The sequence below is a fragment of the Anser brachyrhynchus genome (genome assembly GCF_964034855.1).
Source record: "Anser brachyrhynchus genome assembly, chromosome: 7".
In the NCBI taxonomy this organism is placed as follows: Eukaryota; Metazoa; Chordata; class Aves; order Anseriformes; family Anatidae; genus Anser; species Anser brachyrhynchus.
In genome coordinates this window covers 16653658-16674813 of record NC_137701.1, presented here as the reverse complement: position 1 = coordinate 16674813, position 21156 = coordinate 16653658, and the positions used below count along the sequence as shown (strand labels likewise).

General features: G+C 35.8%; 2 protein-coding genes across 5 annotated transcripts in view; one reads left to right on the top strand and one right to left on the bottom strand.

Annotated features, from left to right (window-relative positions):
* The window catches only part of ITGA4 (integrin subunit alpha 4), a 37863-nt gene extending 33821 nt beyond the window's left edge, over positions 1-4042 (top strand). For both annotated transcript variants that reach the window (XM_080600363.1, XM_080600364.1), the window contains 4 exons: positions 1-120; positions 612-710; positions 905-1024; positions 1830-4042. In XM_080600363.1, coding sequence (XP_080456489.1) covers positions 1-120; positions 612-710; positions 905-1024; positions 1830-1922 — 432 coding nt within the window. In that variant the 3' untranslated portion in view covers positions 1923-4042. The remainder of the gene's footprint in view (positions 121-611; positions 711-904; positions 1025-1829) is intronic.
* Positions 4043-5177: 1135 nt separating this feature from the next.
* Positions 5178-21156, bottom strand: part of CERKL (CERK like autophagy regulator) — a 54771-nt gene continuing 38792 nt past the window's right edge. The window contains exons 5-13 of one of the 3 annotated variants that reach the window (XM_080600448.1): positions 19180-19322; positions 14038-14112; positions 12278-12455; positions 11986-12054; positions 11598-11626; positions 11405-11513; positions 8151-8247; positions 6723-6898; positions 5178-5945 (exon numbers count right to left, since the gene is read on the bottom strand). In XM_080600448.1, the coding sequence (XP_080456574.1) occupies positions 5864-5945; positions 6723-6898; positions 8151-8247; positions 11405-11513; positions 11598-11626; positions 11986-12054; positions 12278-12455; positions 14038-14112; positions 19180-19322 (958 nt within the window). In that variant the 3' untranslated portion in view covers positions 5178-5863. Of the gene's footprint in view, positions 5946-6722; positions 6916-8150; positions 8248-10913; positions 11041-11404; positions 11514-11597; positions 11627-11985; positions 12055-12277; positions 12456-14037; positions 14113-19179; positions 19323-21156 lie in introns of those variants that run through there. The other 2 variants (XR_013953791.1, XM_080600449.1) reach the window with 2 other exon arrangements.

The following is a 21156-nucleotide window of genomic DNA, read 5'->3' as shown; positions in this document are numbered from 1 at the left end:
TACTGCATGAAAAATGACAGTCTCTGCTTACAAATACTTTGCAAGCTTGGAAACATGGAAAGTGGAAAAGAAGCAACCATTCAGTTGCAGCTGGAAGCTACTCCTTCACTTTTAGAAATGGTAACGTGAATTTTTCATACTTACGAGGCATATTTCAAGGCGTATTTGTATTGTCTGCATATAATTATTTTTTTTTGTCAAACACTAGCATTAGAAAACGATAGGCAGTACATATTTTATCTTTTCAATGCTAAATTTAAAAGTGTTATATGAAAGTGCAAACCACCAAAAAAGATGTATTTTAGATCACTTAATTTTATAGTATATATTACTTTGCCTATTCTAGCTGGGTTATGTAGGATTGGGATTTAATTCCAACTCATAATTATGCTTTTCTAAGAAAAGCAGCATGGATGTGGCATTAAGCAAAACCCAACTGGGCTTTTTTCCAGGTTCTGGTACTAATTTGTTTTGTGATCAGAAAAAGGCATGAAGCCATGTGTGCTTGTGTGAGATTCTGTTTCTGAGAGCAGCTGTGTTACCATTTTTGCTGGGTAAGAATTAATGTGTTGAAAAGATATGTGATTTTTTTTGTTGTTGTTTAAAATCAGGATGATGCATCAACATTGAAGTTCGAAGTCAGAGCAACAGCCTCACTAGAAAAAAATGCGAAAGTTATTGAACTACACAAGGAAAAGCAAGTAGCATATGTAAGAAATTTCTTACTGAATTCATGATAAAATTGTTAAACTAGAAAAAAAACAGCAATTGTGGAATTCTGTACATAGCTATACACAGACAATGAACACAGTGTTAATTATTTGAGAATTTAACTCATTTTCCTAGTTTGTTTTAGCATCATTTAGAAAAAAAAACAAAACTAAACTTATTTTCCACTTTACAGGTCTATTTAGAAGGCGTGCACCACCAAAAGCCAAAATACCATGTTACTCTGCTAATTATTGGAATAGGCTTAATAGCTGGCGTTACCTTGTTTTTGCTTCTTTCATTTATATTATGGAAGGTAGGTTTTCAGTATTTCTCAGTTGCTCTCGAGTGAGGAATTCAGACTGTTGGTGGATCTGTAGATCTGTTAATGCAGCTTTAAAAGATAAACAGTATTTTAGTATGATCTGTTTTTTCTATAAAAACATAACTCCTAATGTACTGTTTTTTTCAAAAATACTTCCCCATTTTCCTTCATTTTATCATTTTATCACCCCTTCCCGTTTTTTTCTGCTATCTATTGTTTGTAAATGATTTATATAATTTAATATCAAATGATTAGTTTTTGTGGGGTGGTGCTCCTTGACACATGATCAATAATCATCTACAAAATAGTTTCTTGCCAGAGCAAAATGGTTTAAACTGATGCATAAATACTAAAATATCCTATGATAGGTAAACAAAGAAAACTATGAAGGAAGCAGCTTCTCTAACAAATAATTAAAATATTGCTGCCTTTACTTACATGCAGACTTTCTCCATTCATCGTTTTTCCTGGCAAGTGTAGAAATGAAGCAGATTAAACTGGAATGCCTTTTTACCATTTCACATTAAAAAAAAAAAAAAGGATTATATGGACAGTTCACAGTCCACTTGTTCTTACTCCTCACAGCAGGAGAGTATAACCCATCCCCGAATGTTAAAATTAAAACCAACTCCTTTTTAATTGATGAATAACAATTGATTACTTGGTAATGACAAAACAATGGCATATACCATCCATTCGAAAGCACCATATATATGCTTTTTATTTTAGTTCATGTTATGCTGTTTAGATTTGATAACAAAGATTTGCTGACAGATTCCAAAATTATGTATTTCAGATTGGCTTCTTCAAAAGGCAATACAAACCGGTCACTCAGGACAAGAACGAAAGAGACAGCTGGAGTTTTACAAGTGGGAACAAAGACGACTAAGAGGGCAAATAAAAGGTCATTTTGAAATGAAGAATTAAGGTTTAGGTTAAGTCACAGAAGAAACACCAATGAAATGAAAACAGGTCGTGAGCTCACTTGCTCTTACAAAATACACTTTATTTTCTTGATCTGTATGGAAGACTACACCTTAATGTACAGTTATTTTTCTAATATGAAAATGGTAAAACAGTTTCAGTTTTGAAGTCTTAATAATATTTGAAATACCATATATATCTCATCTCTGGTTTCAAACATCAGAACACTAAAGATAAAGGGAAGAATAATTAGTTACAGAACGAAGAGTTCTTAGAAAGTAAAGTTTGACCAATCTTAGAAAATTGGATCTCAAACATAATAGCATGAATTATTCTATTCATTTTCAAGTTTCAATAATATTTTGTTTAGACATTTGAGAAGAAATCCCCCCTCATTTTGCTTTGACAATTTTACAAGGGTAAGGTAGCTTAAACCAATAAAAGGACCATAAGTAGAGTGCACAGATATAGAAAACAGCTATCAGAAGCTCTCTTGGGCTTCTAAAGGTAACCTCATAAGCTTGGCTTCACAGACACAGCTGCAGTATTGCAGAGACTTAGACAGCCAGGCAAGCCAGAGCCAGGAAAGTCAAAGGTGGATTTAGAGCAGGGAATTTTGTGTGGTTACAGTACACAATCCTCTCTCAGCTGTAGAAAGAATAATGTATTGGAGATCATAATTTGTAGCCATTTTCAATGAGGTACTTACAAAAATGACAGAATGAGTTGTCCTTTCCTTAATTATCAGCTCCATGATGTTTTGGACTTCTGCAGTGAAATATTTCTATCTGAGGTTTGTTTGGTTTTTATAAGCAAATATTTATTTTTATTTATTTGAAGATTTTCTATACTTAGCATAGTAGTATTTAGTACTGTTATTCTTCCAGTATCTGAAAGACTTCACATGATAGAGAAACAGATGTACCCAAAACACTCCAAATGCCAACTGTACTGGGCCAAATGTTATCTTTCAATCCTCCACCTGAAAGCATTTAGTAAGTCATTTGGAGAGCTAGCTTAGGTTCTTGTGAAGTTTACAGATAAATACCATCCAAACTGGCATCCTCAGAAGCCACGCATCGGAAAGGCAAATGACGGAATAGAAACATGGTTCAAATCACTGCTCCGCTACTACAGAAAGTTTCTTCAGCTGGATAAGTTTGCACTGCCACCTAGCTTTGGTGAAATAAATAGTATAATCCAGGAAAAAAAAAAAGTGACTGCTCCCCAGTTCAACTGGACAATGTACCATGTCATCAATAGCTGGATCTATTGTAACAGCAGTATGCAATATGGCCTTTCTTGCCTTGTCTTTGAGTTTCTGAACTGCAAGGAGAAACAAACGTAACATGTACGTACACTTTGAAGCTGCACCATCATATGGAAATTAGCCTGCAACTCAAAAGCAATACTTTGTGCCTTCAACAAGCAATTTTTCTAATGGAGTGTATTTGGTGCCATAAAAGCCAGATTGTCCACAGGTTCTAAAGGTATTGGGGACCATTTTGTAATTTCCTTTCACTTGATTTGATGCCAAAGTTGTGGTTCTAAAGTACGCTAAAGTAACTTCTCTCTTTAAAATCTTCGGCACATTAAGGACAAATGAATGTTTATGTATTTAAAAAGAAAATCAAAATAAAGTGTGAAGAATTAAGTATTTTCTTGCAAGTCTATGAAACGTATACAAAATGTTTATCTTCCGAATGGCTTTAGTGAATTTTTGCACTTTAACCAAAATATTTTTGAAGAGAAATTTGTTTGATATTACAGCATATAAATATACCTCAAATACTGGAAAAAGCATTAAAATTCTTTTTAGTACAAACAATGCAAAGAAACAAAACTAAAGCATCTATCTTTGAAATAGTTTACATAAGCCAGTAAATGTGATAATGTTGCCTTGGAATGTTTTCTATTCGGATTTGATTATTAATGTGGAAATGTTGGTTGCCTATTCTTAGCATATAAAGCAAAAATTCGATTAGCTGTTATAAACAAGACTGACAAAAAATGAATGTACAGGGTGCTGATGAAGGCAAGATTATAAAGCATCACTCAGTTTCACTTGAATAAAGAGGATCCCAACAAGTTAAGCACATGAATGCTGTTTTTTTTGTTTTTGTTTTCAAATTTTGTTAATTTTCAATTGTGTAATAAAAGCAGTTAAATCTACTGCATGTAGTTGGAATATTTTTCTCAGACAGCTTTATGAAGTTTAGTTTGAATCGCCATGAATGTTAAAATATTTGATGCAATATAGTATCAATTATAGGAGCGTAACTGGAGACTACTCACTGTGACTTGGAGAACAGGTATCAACTGAAATGGGAGGCTCCACCTGGACGTCATGAACATCTTCTTCCCCATGAGGACAGCTTGGCTTTGGAGCAGGGGCTCAAAGAGATTGTGTCATCATCACCACCCTTGGAGGTTTTGAGACCAGACCGGATGAAAGCCCTGAACAACCAGGTCTGATCTCATAGCTGGACCACTTGGAGCAGGAGGTTGGGCTACAGCCCTGCTGAGGCCTCATTCAACCTGAAGGATGCTGTGACCCTGCTCTGTAGTCACTAACTCCAGTGCAGAGAAGAGAACTGTAGCTGCAAGGTTCTTTTAACAATTGCCTATGAAACAAGCATTTTATTGACGGATTGCAGCCTTTACTGCCAGCCAGGTTTGTCCACAGGAACTGTATGAGATTTCCAACAAGTAACAGCTTGTTCTTAGAACACAACTAACCATCTGCAATACTTCAGGAGCATCACATGTTCATCTAGCTTATTTATCACCAGTAGGAATTTTTCACAGGATTTAAAATCAAGTAAAATACAGATCCCATGTAAAGGCTTACACCCTGATTTAATAAAATCTTAAACAATTGGATTTCACATTATACTTAACTTCTTTCCAAACAAATAACTTCAAGCAACTTCTTCCAGACATGAGATAGCACAGCTTTCACACCGTTATGCATCAGCCTTTTTCTTAACAATTCACAGACAAGTGAACACAACTACATGCATTACCCCTGTGGCCCTGCAGACAGACAAACTCACCAGGCTGCTACTTTTCATCATCTCAAAGGAAAACAGTTTTCAGAAACAGTCTTAATTTGCGTTCATCTCAAATAGTTGTAGTAAAGTTATCTAAAAAATCACTTATAAAAATATTACCAAAGTATTATAAAAATAGTTACCAAAATAACTCAGTTACCAAATAACTCATTTATCATAACTTTATTCTCAGCAACAAAAAAATATGCTTAATATCCCTCCAGTTCTCCAATATCTCCCTTCTGTATACATTAAATATTGTTAAATATTTATCTTGTACAAAGAGTAGTCTTTAAAATAACTTTCAAAGAAAAGCTGCGTAACTCATCAGCATATCCTCTTTTCCTTACTGTTTGACTAGAAAAAAACTTGAAAGCAAACATATTAAAGCAACATTAAAAGTGATACCTAGAAATGGAAATCCCTTATCAGAAATCCACATTTTGTCTGCATTTCTATATTTCCACTCACTAGTTCTATTTGAACTGAGTAACCCGACAACATGAACAGCAGCCTTAAAAATACCTCATATTATATTTATTGCAGAAGCTTGAACAATTTTAAAGAGAAAAATCACAGTTTGCATCTATTTTGATGGACATTTTTAGAACCCAAAATTTATAAAAGAAACCCATATAATCACTTTTCGTTTTTTCTTGTTAAGTCTAATAATGCTTCTTTAAATATATCTTGATAAAAAAATATATATAACTTGATAAAAATTTAAAGCCAGAAATACTATAAACATCCCTTTTGCTACAACTGAGTTCAATGAGTTCAAAACTGGGACTTTAGAAGGAAGTGCATACGGATAAGAAAAGGGCTCTAATACAGAATGTGCAGTGTGTCCCTTCTATATGCAACTGCATGTTGCTTTGGAACTCTCCAGGTCATCAGTGTTCACTCCATAGAGATTAATAAGTTGAGGATGCACCCTGTGAAGTGAGGAAATCAAACTATCAATTTCATCAGCTCTTGCAATGTTTTTTTTTTTGTTTTTTTTTTTTGTTTTTTTTTTGGAAAACAAGTATGCCTGAATTGCTATATGGAATAAAATTGGGTGAATTACATTTTGAGAATTCCTACAAGGTAACCTCTAAAAGTGTATATTATTTTCTCAGTCATCCTATAATATGATCAGCCTTTTATTTTACACATCAAACAATGTTACCTCAACTGATCCTTCAACTAATCCTGTGTACACTGCAGAAAAATGAGCTGCCTCTTATTTATTTCTACCGATAGTCCTATTTCCCCATGTATTAATATTCTTTTTTTGATCCTACATAGGGACACTATTCTCAAGCAGCACTATGTTTCCCACAATTGAACAACTGCATGTTTGCGTTAAGGTTGCAAACAGGGCTTTCCAAGCAGCAATCCTCATACCCAAACAAGCTCCTCCCAGGACTCACCAACCTTTACGTACATCTGTTCCCCTCAAAGAAACAGAAGGGTAAAGTAACTTGCAGAAAGGGAAGGAGAGGAGCTGGAAGGTACTGAACCACAAGAAAGGAGAGGTCTCGAGGGCATAACAAACCTTTCCAGAGATAGGCACAAGGCAATATGGCAGAGCTCTAGCACAGTGTTAATACTACTCTTAAAGTATTTACAATACCCCATTTTGGTGTCATTTGTATTTAATATACATATAAGATTACAGTACTAATCTATTATAGGTATACTGTCCATAATATAATACTTCGCCTTACCGAACATGAACTTCTGATGCTTCTTCCATTAAGTCCCCATCTATATTCCAAGGGTAATTTCCTTCTGCAGAAGTGGCATTCAAATATGTATTTTCTTTGGCATCAAGCCCACTTATACATCTTGGTTGCAGTTTTACTTCTTGAACTGTGTAGGTCTCAACAAAGGGAAAGTTGAACTAAACCAAACACAAATCTATGTCAAACAAAGATGAAAGCTGTAGGTGATAGTTTAGCAACAAACTGGATTACTTGAAATTAAAAAGATTTCTTTGGGGGGGGGGGGATGTTCTTAAGTATATGAAAACACAACTCTAGCTTTGACCACTTGAGGTATTATATATTCTGGCTAACATTTATGGTTTAACACACTATTTTTATCCTAAATAGTGCCTCAGGAAAAAAAATAAAAATAAAAATAAAATTGTTCCATTTACATTCCTGTATCAGACTTGCTCAATTTACAGGTGAGGTGGTATATTTTTCACATGCCAAAATGGCATATGCTTTCAGAATACATGAAAGTAAAAGGAGATTTTTTCCTATCATCTGTTCATCATTGCCAGTAAACCCGCCCTCAATGAGGCCAGTCAGAATTCCAGTAAATGGTGATATTTAAAGACTTAATCTCTAATTTCTAACTATAATTTTTAACCATAAAAGCAAAGAAAAGCAAAGCCGCCTTCCTCAAAGACTGTAGCTATGGCATAAGTGGAAAACACAAACTATTTCCTAAAGGCATCTGTTAGTGCTGTCACATGGAACTATCACCACCTCTCCTCCAAACTCTCTGACTGCTGGATAGCTATCTAATCCAAACCTACCTGTAAAAGTGAGTTCACATAATCCTGAAACATTTGAGTGACTACAGGATGTTCAGACTATACACAGGGTATTTAGGACAACAGTAAGGCACTGTATTTCAATGCTTCATTTTTTCTTCCAAAATAGGATGACCATAATTTTGAAGTACAGTTCTACAAACATTCATAACTACATGGAACACATCTCTGCTAAGATTCATGTTCATAACTTGATGCTGCCAACATAACATTCAGTGATCTGCAGAAATTAAGGACTTCACCTATTTCTTACAGAGTTGCATGAAGCCCTCCCAGTCTGTGTTCTTGATGTCTGTACTACACAAGATTTAAACACAGCATGCATTTCCTCTATTGTTCTGGAATTGCTTTACACCCATAAAACAACGGGTACAGCAAAAATACAATTTAAACCACAACAGATGGGCTGAAATAGGCTAATCGGTATTAGTCTAGTGATTTAAGAAAAAAAAATCAGATAAAAAGGGGGCTAATGTATTCTGACAGGAAGCTAAGTCTCCTTATGAGGATGCTAACATTAACTCTTACAGCATGTCTATCTTCACGATTAACTGTTCTTTTATAATCACCAAAAAGAAATCAACAGTACCTGATTTTTTACACTGGCATATCTTTTCAGGTGTTTTATAAACTCAGTTCGAGAAGTATTTTGTACAACAATAAGAGCCATGCTTCCATTGTTCAACCTGAAAAGCAGAAAGACTTAATTCCCAGAAATAAATTCATTATCAGACGTTTAATAGGCTCTTCAAAAGCCTAGGAGCAAGAGCAAATTAATAGAATAGTCATAATTAAAAAATAAATACTTTTTTGCCAAAACAGAACAAAAAACATACCGCTATAGATCAATTAAAATGTTGCAACTGAGGTTATTTAGCATCTCTATAACATACACTGTACTAATAAAATTCTATTTCCTTATCAATATATACAATTTATTGGACATAATGCATATTATTTTAAAAAACAAACACTGCTTTTCTACTTAACAGTAGAATTCTTAAAAATCACAGATTTATCTTTACATTTTTCACTCCAATGAAGAATAACGATCACCATGAATGTTGTGAGGCAGAGATATGCCAAGTAGCTGTTCCCTTTGACACGTGCAAGCACATTCCTGTTATATGACCCAGTGCAGATGGACTCACTCACCTCCTCCGTTAGCACTCAGGCTGCCCTAACAAAGATCCCGTTCTCCGACTAGAATCTCTTAGAAATTGTCTGTAAAGTTCTATTTACATGTTTCACATTGAACAGAATTAAAAAACTGAAAGGAATTTTGTGGAAAAGGGTCGTTGTACACTAGAGGTTAATCAAGAAGAGACCATAACTACAGCCTTCTCTTACTCAATGGTACAAGGTATCCAACTGCATTGATATTTAGCATCTTTGAGAATCTGGGTCAGACAATGAGCTAGTATTATTTCACAGACTCGGTAATGCAACTGTACCTTGTCACAGGCTAACAACCTGAATCTCAACACAACCATTCCTAAGTCTCATTGAAGTTATGGAAACAAACCAACTTTTAACAAGCCTATCCGATGAACATGCCAATCACTGCTGAGATTGTACTTCATATAGCAATTATGTATTTCATATCTTCTGAATATATATATTTATTTATTCAGCAGGTACGCTTGGTAAAAAGGCTAAGAATGTTTCAAAAAAATTATTTCAGCCTACTACTTCATGTCTCCCCACTCATAGGCCCCTGACTCATTGACAACTACAACTGGAATGTTTTCAGACTGCAACACAGCTCCACCTAGAAAGATAATTTTTATATAACCATTCAGCAAGCCACTCTGCATAGCACTAGTTTACTGATTTAGAAAACAGCAATGGTGGAATTGAAAAAGTCGTCTCTTATCATATTTGTTACCGGAAGAGACATAGCAGGTTACTGGGCAATGCATTCTACTTTTTGGCCTTGTGTTTCCTGAGATGACTAAAAATTCTCATTAATTCTTTTGAAAGTCCAAACTGCAATGAAGCATAACACACTGTGAGACACAAACATCCTACATGGCTCATATAGTTCAGACAGTTCTTTACATTTCTGTAAATTTAGGGTAGGATAAGTAGAGTTCCATGCAGTAGTCAAAGCATTCATACTGCTTCAAATGTCTTCACATGGCAAAAAGCTCTCAGGGAAAAAATAAGACAGAGTGAAGAAATATAGCTGAATTTAGCTGATGCTGCCTGAGTTTAGCTGCTTTAGCTGATAACGGGTCTTGCACCTCCAATAATTTGTGCAACATTTGTTTCCTGTGCTGGAAAGCTTTACAGTCAAGATATTATTCTCTATGAGGAATAATTTACGTGTCTGAAGCACCAACTCTTCCTACCCTACCAGCTGACTGCACTCCTAAGATTATTTTTAAGAGTGTAAAAAAGGATTTCCTTATATATAAAAACAGGGGGATCCACTGAACAACTATAGGAGAAACAGACTCATTCAAAGCTGCAATAATTGCATGGAGTTGCCATAAAATTCCTCATCACTGAGAAGGAGGTGCCAGAACAGATGGAAAGAGAAAGCAAAGCTTAAAAAGACTATTCATTTCAAGACTGTTCAAACCTATTCAGGAAAAGGATTTTCACCAAGAGGGTGGTCGGGCACTGGAACAGGGCAGGGAAGTGGTCACGGCACTGAGCCTGATGGAGTTCAAGAAGCATTTGGACAACACTCTCAGACACATGGTCTGATTTTTGGGTGGTCCTTTGGGGACCCAGGAGTTGGACTTCATGATTTTTACGGGTCCCTTCCAACTCGGATATTCTATGATTCTATGAATTCTTGTAAGAATTTTTCTACTGACTGTAACAGAGTAAATGCTGAACAAAGTTCCTTAGAGGGGAAAATAATACAGCACTATCTTGAGGCATATGCACCTCTGCAGGACTCCTGTAGCACAGAAAACTTCCAAAGAAGAGCTCCATCAAAACCACTTGTTTCTACATTGTTTTCAATAGATCAAATCCTACCAGATCATTAAGTAATTTCAAAGAGAAATACCTGATCAGTTCTAACGCATGTATATTTTCACTTAAGATAATCAAATGAAACAAACCACACATTCCATAATCTTTTATGAGTGGTTTTACATATAAAGTTTCTGAATATATAAGAAAATTTTCTGAATTCTTATGTGAGGGAGTGTGTTGTATTTCATGTACATGTATTTTCATGTTCATGAAGTTCGTACTTGCTATTCTGCTTATCATCCGCTGAAAACATCAGCTGCAAAGATTTATCACCTGATAGCTGTTTGATCACCACAAAGCATGCTCTCAACAATAAGCTGAGGCAAAATGAATCAATGTCAACAACCAGATTACATACTCATTTGTTTTCCAAAACCCTACATGTAAAGCTGCATTTCCCAAATTTGGCAAAATTAAGGCAGAATGCATGTGTGAATTTCAGTTCTTCTTGACAGCAGAAAGACTCATACTTCGTTTTTTCCTGGCTGTAAAGCAAAAGATGAATGGCACCTTTATATTGGAAAAAGTAAAATAAAATCCAAGAATGAAGTTTCTACATATAGCCAGAACCTATGACAGATGACTACTGCTTAAGTCGGACTTGCCAACTAATTTAATCACAGCAATTATCCACTCATTATTCTAGTTAGACTACTTGACCTTATTTGCCTGATCCAAAAACTGATTACAATTTCTGGGATTATCGAGTCTGCCGCAGTCCATGCTCCCTCCCCCATTCCAGAGGGTCTAGACTACCTAAACACACACTTGTATTCTCAGAAAAGCCAAGGTCTTAAGGTAAGATGTCAGAATTTATAGACATGACTAATTCTCTAAACCTCTACTGACCTCGTATTAGGTGCCAAGCCTCTTGGTGCCATTGAACACAGACAAGGGATTGCCATAATGCTCACATTCAGGAAGTGACCCTGAATTTTGTGCCATTGATCCTTGCTACCTAAATATAACAGAGCAATTCTATATTAACTCAGTTTAACCAGTCACAGTTCATCTTTACATAATAATAAAAGATAAGGCTCACCTTTTTTTTTGTTTTTCCCTTTCTTCTTTCTGAAAGGGTGAAAACATGTAGGTAAAATAATTTCAAGTAAATTCAGAACATATATATAAACAATATTAGTTTAGAAAAAAAAACAAGATCTCAATGGAGGAAAGTATTAATGGAACTGAATAACAGAGGAATATTTAGAGAAAGACTGCTTTGCATTAAGTCCTCTGTAGTCTCATAAACAGGGACCATTTTACAAAATATGAAAGTATACAGTTGTCAAAATGAATATTTTTTTGTTTTAAGATACTGTTTTACCCAATGTACAAATTTGAACAAAGAAAAGGATTTGTACTTTTTTTTAATCTTCAAAGATGCACATTTTTGTACATTTTGTATTGTTTGACTCAGTTTTGCTTACCTGTCATTTTCATGAGAGTCTTCCTGTGGAATTTGTAGAGGTAGAAATGATAATTCACATTCCTCTGGCCTGGGAAAATAGTGACATTTATTGTTGCGTAATCCAATATTCTGACTGCTAGACAAACTTTTATTCAGTTAAAATATTTAAGACGTTGAATATAATGAATTTAGCATCTCTAACAGATAATAAGATAGCTAAACTACTGTTGTCTATATTTTACCACATTAATTACTGGATTATCCTCAAGAAAAATAGGAATATTAGAAAAATATAACAACTTATGGTATACTTGAGATCTGCCAGTGTTTTGATAAAAGCAAAATCCTTCCGCTGATTGGAGGGCATCCAACGGTGCTTTTCAGCCAAAGCTAGAGTCCTTGCACCAAAACCAAACATAGCCGAGAACCCAAAACGCAAAAGCTTGCTTGGAGTACTGAAAGTACAGACATCTACTGGTTGAATATGACCTAAGATTTCAAAGACAAAGATCAGAAATTACAAATAACATCTGTATTTTAACTGAATACAACTTACCATTTCCTATCCAGCTAACTTAACTGAGAGAAAGAACTCTAGACTCTTATCTTCTTAGGAAGTCAAGTTTTACTAATGAAAACTGAAATCAATTTAGATACAATCAAAACTGTAAAAGTACTCAATTCAGAGAACAATGTTCAGATGTTTCAAAATGTTAAAATTGTTATTGCAAAAATCCAGCCAATCCATCAGGCTGCACATGGTCTGGCATTCAATTACTCTACAGCTTTTCAGAAATCAGTATCAGAGAAAATGTAATGTTGCTACATAAACACATTTGAAACTTATATTTAAGAGATACTGAAACTCCTCTAGTACAATGTTTAATCATTATAAATATTTGGTGAAAAGGCTGCAAATGTTGGCGGGGCTTTGAGCACCCTGGTGTAGTGTAAGGTGTCCCTGCCCATGACAGGGGAGTTGGAATTAGATGATTTTTAAGATCCTTTCCAACCCAAACCATTCTATGATTCCATGAATTGTTTTTAAAGTTAGAGAATTTAGATACCTAATCCCGTTCAAGACAGGGTACATAGTTTTTTTCTGCAATAGAACCTGTGGTTTCCAGTAGATTGAGTGTCTGATTTAAAAAGACAGGTTCAGATTTTGCATGTAAATTTATGTATTGCTATCTAAACAACATAGCAAAGAGTTCCACTGCTGACTGCAAAGGTATGAAAAACAAACATTCAGGCTGAAACTTCCTTCCCCATTGTTCTCTGTTTTTTTATTAAAACAACAACAAAAAAAAAGTGCCCTAAAGAAAAAACGCTTTAGGAAGAATATTATCATCGCTCAACTAAGCATTTCATACTTTCTAAGTCCTGAAAACAAGGTTTCCACTGGCAACTTAGTTTTTCCTTTTAGCATAATTGCATTTTCACATTCAAAAACCTATTTGTTGTGCAGACTGAATGGCAAGTAATACAGCTTTTCTACTTAATAAAGCTTTCTTATGGAAACTGTTCGTTTTTAAAAGAAATGCACACAGAGCTAAATGATAATTTCTTAGAAATATGACAATACTTCCCTGAAAAGTTCAATCCTAATCACTTTGTCAAGCAGAAAGTATTGCATAGCTTCCTATTGTCAGCGGCAGGTACATTAAATTAAAGTAAGCAGATGAATATGCAACCAATCATTGCATAACATACAGAGTAACAGTTCACACAACCAAGTCTGGAAAAGGTTACTTTTTGCATTACAAGAACATTACCAATAGGACACAAATGCCAAAATCAGACATTATTCCATGGAAGATCTTTGTTAACAGAAGATGAGGTCCAGAACCATTGTTACTGAGCTATATGCAAAAAACTTTCCACATAGGTATACAGGTACTTTCTAATACCCTGTAAATCAGGATAAAGTCATTTGGGTTTAAAACTCTTACAATCTAGTTTACAGCGCTATAGTATAACACCACGTGCTTATTAAACACCTGGTTAAGGCAAACTTCTAAATGCTGCTTTCTTATTTAAAAGCTGATAAAATGTATGTAAAAGTACTTACCCATTACAATGTGCAGCGTTGCAGTCACTGCATGTTTAATACCATAGAGAGTGTGGGCCAAAATATTAGTAGTACCTGTAAAAGTAAACACAAACTATTGTAAAAATAAGAAAGATATACTGAGGATGACAAGAAATATATATTATAATTGCATTAAAAAAAAAAAAAGTCCCTCCTCCCAATTGTTTAGTCTTGGTAACAGTGAAAATGATAAATAGTACAAATTAAAAGCATAAAAATTTCCAGAGGTCTACAAAATCCTCTCTGCAAATTCTTTGATAAGTGCCATAAAAAAACAAAGGAGGGGAGGGAAAGAGTTTAGTAAATATTGCTTTTTTAGATTTTAACCAATCCCCCTTTAAAAATGTCTTGTTTTATACCGAAGTGCAATACTGAGGAAGTATAATAGAAGGCAAATTATCTAACAGGATACATTTGCGAAATGTTTTTCCAAGTTGGAAAAAGAATAGAATGCCCTGCCAGTATAAAACAGCAAGTTTCCCAGAATAAATAAATAAATAAAATCTGCAAGATCTAGTCAAAGATAGCTAGCCGCTTTTCCCCTTGCAGACTACCTCTTAGGTTCTTAGAAGCACCCGTGAATATGGTTGATTATAGCGTGTCAATTTTACATATGAGAACAACACTAATGATTGAAAAACAGCTTTAACTTGGCCAAGTAGCAGGGCCACAGGATCCACTTTTGCACAAACAGAACACCAGGGCCTGCCGCCAAGCAGACAGGATAGAGCACTGAGTAAGGCATGAATAATTTGATAACACATTAATTAAAACTACAAAAATTACAAATGAACAATTTAGAACCTAACATTCCATAAAGGAATGAGTTTACTTACTCAGATTTTCAAATCATTTTCTTGTTGCTTGAATAATTTAATATGTTACAGCAGCAGTAGACAATTCTGGATGATAAATTTGCCTTAAGTTTTATGGATGCATTTAAACTTTGTCAAAAGTAGGGGGGAGGAGGAGAGAAAATCAAGGAAGGAAAGAGACCATTACATTTCAAACAAGAGGCACTCAAATAAGCACTTTAAAAGTATCCTGTACCAGACTGAAAATCTATGCCAGTCTCAAAACTCTGCAATCTTTGATGTCCCATTAGTGGTAGAAAACAACAGCAAATATGGAAACATTGATGTGCACAGTTACATAGCTGTAAAGGCATCTTGTTTTTCTTATGCAGCACTACATGCTTTGATTTCTTTTCCAGTGATTTGTAAAATAACTATGAATTTTATCTCAGTATCTCACAGGGTACCTGTTACCTCCCTCAGGTCACTAGAGTCTCTGAAAGCAATTCAGAGCCTCATGGAAAGCCTTCACAACCTCAGAGAGAGAAGCTCTGAGTGAGGGCCTCCAGGCTCCTGTTATGTAAAGGAAATAAGCGAGGTACATCTCTCAGGATAACAGACATAAAACATTCTTTGAAATTTACATCTTCAGTGGTACACGGAAGAAATCAGATTACATGCAGTTTGATTCTTTGAAAAATTCAAACAGAAATGCAATTTAATTCACATATTTCTCAGAATTTTACAGTGACTATACCATTAAGTTTACTTCCCCTTTTCCTAATTAAAAAAAAAAAAAAAGGAATTTAAATAAGAAGATTTGGCTTATGAAGTACTTTGAGAGATGGATAAACTCCAAAAGCTAAATGCAAATTTTTGCTTTTTTAGTCCAAAAGAAAGTTTCTTTAGATACACTAACAGGAAGTGCAGTTTATTATGTATTTCTATGTCACTGAAGATCAAGACAGTAAAAGAGTACAGGGTGGAATAAAATTCTGAAGATCACACTTGGTATCTCTTAAACCTGGAATTCCTCATTTAAGGAAAAGTAATTCATCAATACAGATGGCAGCAAGATAACAAATGGTCAGGGCTGAAATCAATACCAATCTTCATGCTGACTTTAATGAGAGCTAAATCACATCCCTACTAAACAGGATAGCACAAGTAATTGCACCCTTCTCTTAAATCTGTGGAGCTCATTAACATTTGCAGAAGAACAAAACGCTGTCCTGTCCCGACTCCCAAGAAATAAGTTCTGCCTGTGTTCAGAAATGTAAGTACTGCATCCAGATGAGCCCTTCCTCAAGTTTCAGATCCAGGACCAGCACAGTAATATTGCAGTAGCAAGCACCACCACCTTCTTCAGAAAAAACTCTTAATAGATGCCTAACAGCATCTTGACCTCAATGATGACTGAATCATGCATCTCATTATCTGTGTCCTGTACAAACAGGATGCCACAAAGAAAGCTTATAAACAACAAGGCCATAACAATAAAAGTCATCATTTAAAAAAAAAAAAAAAGCTAGAATACAAGCTTTCAATCGTTGCTGACTTAAATGGTGATTCAATAACCATGACTTTAATGCCATCATTCATCTTTCCAAGTCAACAAACTTCTTCCAACCTTTCCTGCCCTAGGTAAGCTTGGAATATTATTTACCAATAACAAGATGGTTCCCCTGACCACTGTTGTATTACACTACAGAGACTAATAACCTTCTTTGATGCTCATGTATGGGCTTTGCACTCCTCACAAATTAGTGAGGGTCACATTTTTAGATCTCGACCCAACTACTCAATTTACTGTAAACCAGCAGAAAGAGGTTTCAGCCGTACAACTCCAGCATCTCAGTCACCAGCTTTTTTTTTTTTTTTTTTACACAGAAACAAGATTTTATTATTCCAAAACCATAATTCTGCTCAAAATACTCACCCAGTTTCCTGACATTACAAACAACTTCCTACAACACTCTTCCTACGAAACGCACAAAAGCGTCACAGTAAGGACAAAGTGTCTGCAGGTCATGTAAAGCATGACTGATGAAGGTAGCAAACAAAAATTGTAGGGAAAAAAATTGTCCTTGGAAGTGCAAGCACTTCTGCAGTACAATTAACTTAATTAACCAGACAACATGAATATTCATAAGGCTGTTAATGTCTCCCCCATCCAAACAGATAAATGTGATGTAATGACTTCCTAGTCAAGCATAGCTAAAATTCTGATGAAAACTGCACCAACATTTTGGTTCTTTGCCTGAAATATCGCAGAAATTAACAGTCCCTCAGTAATATTTTATTTTCCGAATTAATTGGAAATCATGAATTTATTTAAATGAACCATTTAGGACTAAAAGGCTCGCAGTCATCAGATACAGATTGTCTCTTGTTCTATAACAACTGGATTGCTTTTTTAATGCCCTTCCAGTTCCCCCTCCCCTGCCTCTGATTCCCCCTCCATACAGTTCCTTAGCAGTAGTTCCCATAGCAACAAACACTCTTGCTATGGCCAGCAGTACCTCTGCAGGCTTCCCCACATCTCATCCATTTGATTTTGACCAGAATAAGGCAGCTCGGTCCGCTACCTCAGTGGAGGATTTTAGTAAAAATGCGCTCTCCCTTCAGACCTTTCTGTCCAGGAGGTGAGAGTTTCAAAAGTAGTTCCTCCCCATCAAGTGGTCTGAAACTTCAAAATGCTGCTCTAACTACTAATAAGAGTGGCCCAAACCAGATTTTAATCCATTCAAGGCATGCAATCCCATAACATGGTTTCTATTCTTAGTCAGCTAGAAAATCTTCATGATTTGGTTCAATAGATTTATGGGGATGGAAAGATTAACTGACCATTAAGGTACACCTTCTTCATGTACACAAGTATCACACTTACCTATTTCCTAACTACTTTTTGAAATGTCAACAAGTATTGAAATAAAGTAAGTTTCAGAACATTTTTAGGAAACTTCTCATACTATCATTATATAAATTGGTCTCAGACTCTTTCAAGGAAGTCTATTGCCATGGAAGTCAACACGTTATTCTTTTACGTCTACATATCCCTTTTGATTATGGCACTCATCTGTTGACAAACTGAAGAAAATAAGCACTAACGATGATGCACAGTGACCTGAGCACAGACAGAGAGCATGGAGTGAAGAGCTGGAGAGATTCCCATCTCACCACCATCAAGACCTTCACAGCACCTGAATTAACAAGTGATGGTCAAATTGCTGATATAAAATTTATTTGCTTCATTTTTGAGATCATTGCATCTTTTCCCAAGACATTTTCAAGTTTGCTTTTTGTGTTGTTTTTTTTTAAACTTGAAAAAAAGCTTGTAAAATCTTGCATTTTTAGAAGCCACCATTTTAGAAGCTAGTTTTAATGCTGCTTTCAGAAGTGCAAAGTAAGGCACTTAAAACATGCTTGCTCTATCTGGAAGTGACTTGCTCCCTTTTTAGTAAAAAGATGAAAAGAACAATTTGCTGTTCACCTGGCTGCAGGGCTTTTTTCCTTACTAGTTAAAAACATCTGAGAAATTGCAACAACAGTCACATCAACAGCCACACCACAGGGTACTTTCCATGCAAAAATACTGCTCCTCTTTCAAATGGAAGATACCAGTGCAGTATCAGCCTTGCCCGTACTAATTCTAGCTGGTCCAAGTAATACTGAAAAGGGAAAATCGGAAATGTTGGAGGAGAAGGAAAAAAAAAAAACAAAACACACAAGATTTAAGTACAAGTAAAGAAAGGAGCAAGAGTATTTTTCAAAAGAAAAGCATATATTTCATGAATTTTCAGATCTATAGAAATAAAGAAGAGATACGCAGTTTTGAGTGCACAGTATTTTTTTAATACCATCTGAAAAATGTATTCATAGCACACCATTTAAAAATAGACTGTAAGCATGAATCCAAATGAGAATCTGCCAAGAAAACTAGAGTGAGAAGCAAAATCACCATGGCTTATATTAAAGACATTCTAGAAAATAAAGTTTACATTTGGTATCATTTCTGTTGGCAAATAAGGGCAAAATGTGATCTTTGCATGGATCAACTGAAGATGATTTTAGTTTTATTCTCCCAGAGCTACTTCCTTTAGGCAAAGAGCTCATCTGTGCCATTACTATAAATTATCATAATGATTTAAAATCTAGTCATTTGTAATCAATCTAAATCACTAATTTAGGTCATTTATTCAATAGTTCCCTTATGTAACTGAAGCTTTAGCACCAAGAACTGCCTTCAGTAGCCAGAACTATAAAACACGCCAGAGGGACTTAAAACAGATGACTGACAAAATGTAACAGTACTGTTTAGCCTCACCTGCTGGTATTACTCCAAGAGGGACTGATGCTCTGACAGGCGCTGGTATATAGTCTGTACCTTTTCCAGCATCTATCTGGGCTTTAAGTAGCAGACCATGAGCAACTTCACTGACAGATCCATCTCCACCGACACAAACTACCCTATTACAAAACAAAAATGCAAAAGTCGTTTCATAACTGAGCAAACAAGGACAGCACAGCTACCACACCCCGTCTACATAACAGCACTGCAAGTAGCTAAAAACCATTCTTTCTTAAGGACTTGTTGGGGCTCTACTGCCAGATCAGCAAATATTAACTAGTAAGATATAAGAATCCCTATTTCTGCTTCCTTCTATCCAAGTAGTAACAACTGTGTTTAACAGCTTATAAATTACAACTTCACCTTATCACAAGTTACGTGAGCACACCGGAGCCACAGAACCGAACAGGCACAGGAATTAAGCACGTGCTCAAGTGCTTCAGTGGAAAAGTTCTTCGAACCTTTCGGTACTGACCCACACAAGCATTCTCCTGCTTTTTAATTACCATTATAATAACAACTCACCAAATATTACTATAAAACTAAAAATACTTGAAAACAGTTAATCCCAGATACTATGCAGGCAGTTGAGGGATTTAGGAAGGTATAAAACCCTAGTACCAGCAATCCTTTGCATGAAGGTACTTAATCACTGCTTCTGGAGCATGTAATTAAACTCCCACCTGCTGTGGCTATAGAGAGGAATGCATTTGTCTGTAAAAGCTCAGTTACAGCAAGTGTCTTTTTTGTTCTTGTTGTTATTTTTAGTTTTATTTAAGTAACTTAGAATTTGATTCTCCCAATCTGTATAATTGAAAGTTAGAGGTTATTAACATACACATTTTAAAGATAGAAATGGTAATAGTATACTCCAAACCTTTAAAATGTAGGTAAGTCAGGTTTACTTTAGGAGGCACTTACTTAAAGTAACCATTTCTTTCATACATCTATATGAATGCAGTTGTGAAACTGTCCGATAATTCAACCACAGAAAAACAGTAAGCTTAAAAAAAAAAAGTGTTTCTAAACGTTTAAATTCAAGTATCACAGGTTCTGTCTATTTTTTAATTACTAAATTCTTGGGAATATTGCCACTTCCTTCTAGCGAAGGAAGGAAGGAAGGAAGGAAGGAAGGAAGGAAGGAAGGAAGGAAGGAAGGAAGGAAGGAAGGAAGGAAGGAAGGAAGGAAGGAAGGAAGGAAGGAAGGAAGGAAGGAAGGAAGGAAGGAAGGAAGGAAGGAAGGAAGGACAGACAGACAGACAGACAGACAGACAGAGAGAAAGACAGAGAGAAAGACAGAGAGAAAGACAGAGAGAAAGACAGAGAGAAAGACAGAGAGAAAGACAGAGAGACAGACAGAGAGACAGAGAGACAGAGAGACAGAGAGACAGAGAGACAGAGAGACAGAGAGACAGAGAGACAGAGAGACAGAGAGACAGAGAGACAGAGAGACAGAGAGACAGAGAGACAGAGAGACAGAGAGACAGAGAGACAGAGAGACAGAGAGACAGAGAGACAGAGAGACAGAGAGACAGAGAGACAGAGAGACAGAGAGACAGAGAGACAGAGAGACAGAGAGACAGAGAGACAGAGAGACAGAGAGACAGAGAGACAGAGAGACAGAGAGACAGAGAGACAGAGAGACAGAGAGACAGAGAGACAGAGAGACAGAGAGACAGAGAGACAGAGAGACAGAGAGACAGAGAGACAGAGAGACAGAGAGACAGAGAGACAGAGAGACAGAGAGACAGAGAGACAGAGAGACAGAGAGACAGAGAGACAGAGAGACAGAGAGACAGAGAGACAGAAAGAGAGAGAGAGAGAGAGAGAGAGAGACAGAGAGAGAGACAGAGAGAAAGAGAGAGAGAGACAGAGAGAGAAGAGAGAGAAAGAGAGAGAGAGACAGAGAGAGACAGAGAGAGAGACAGAGAGAGAGACAGAGAGAGAGACAGA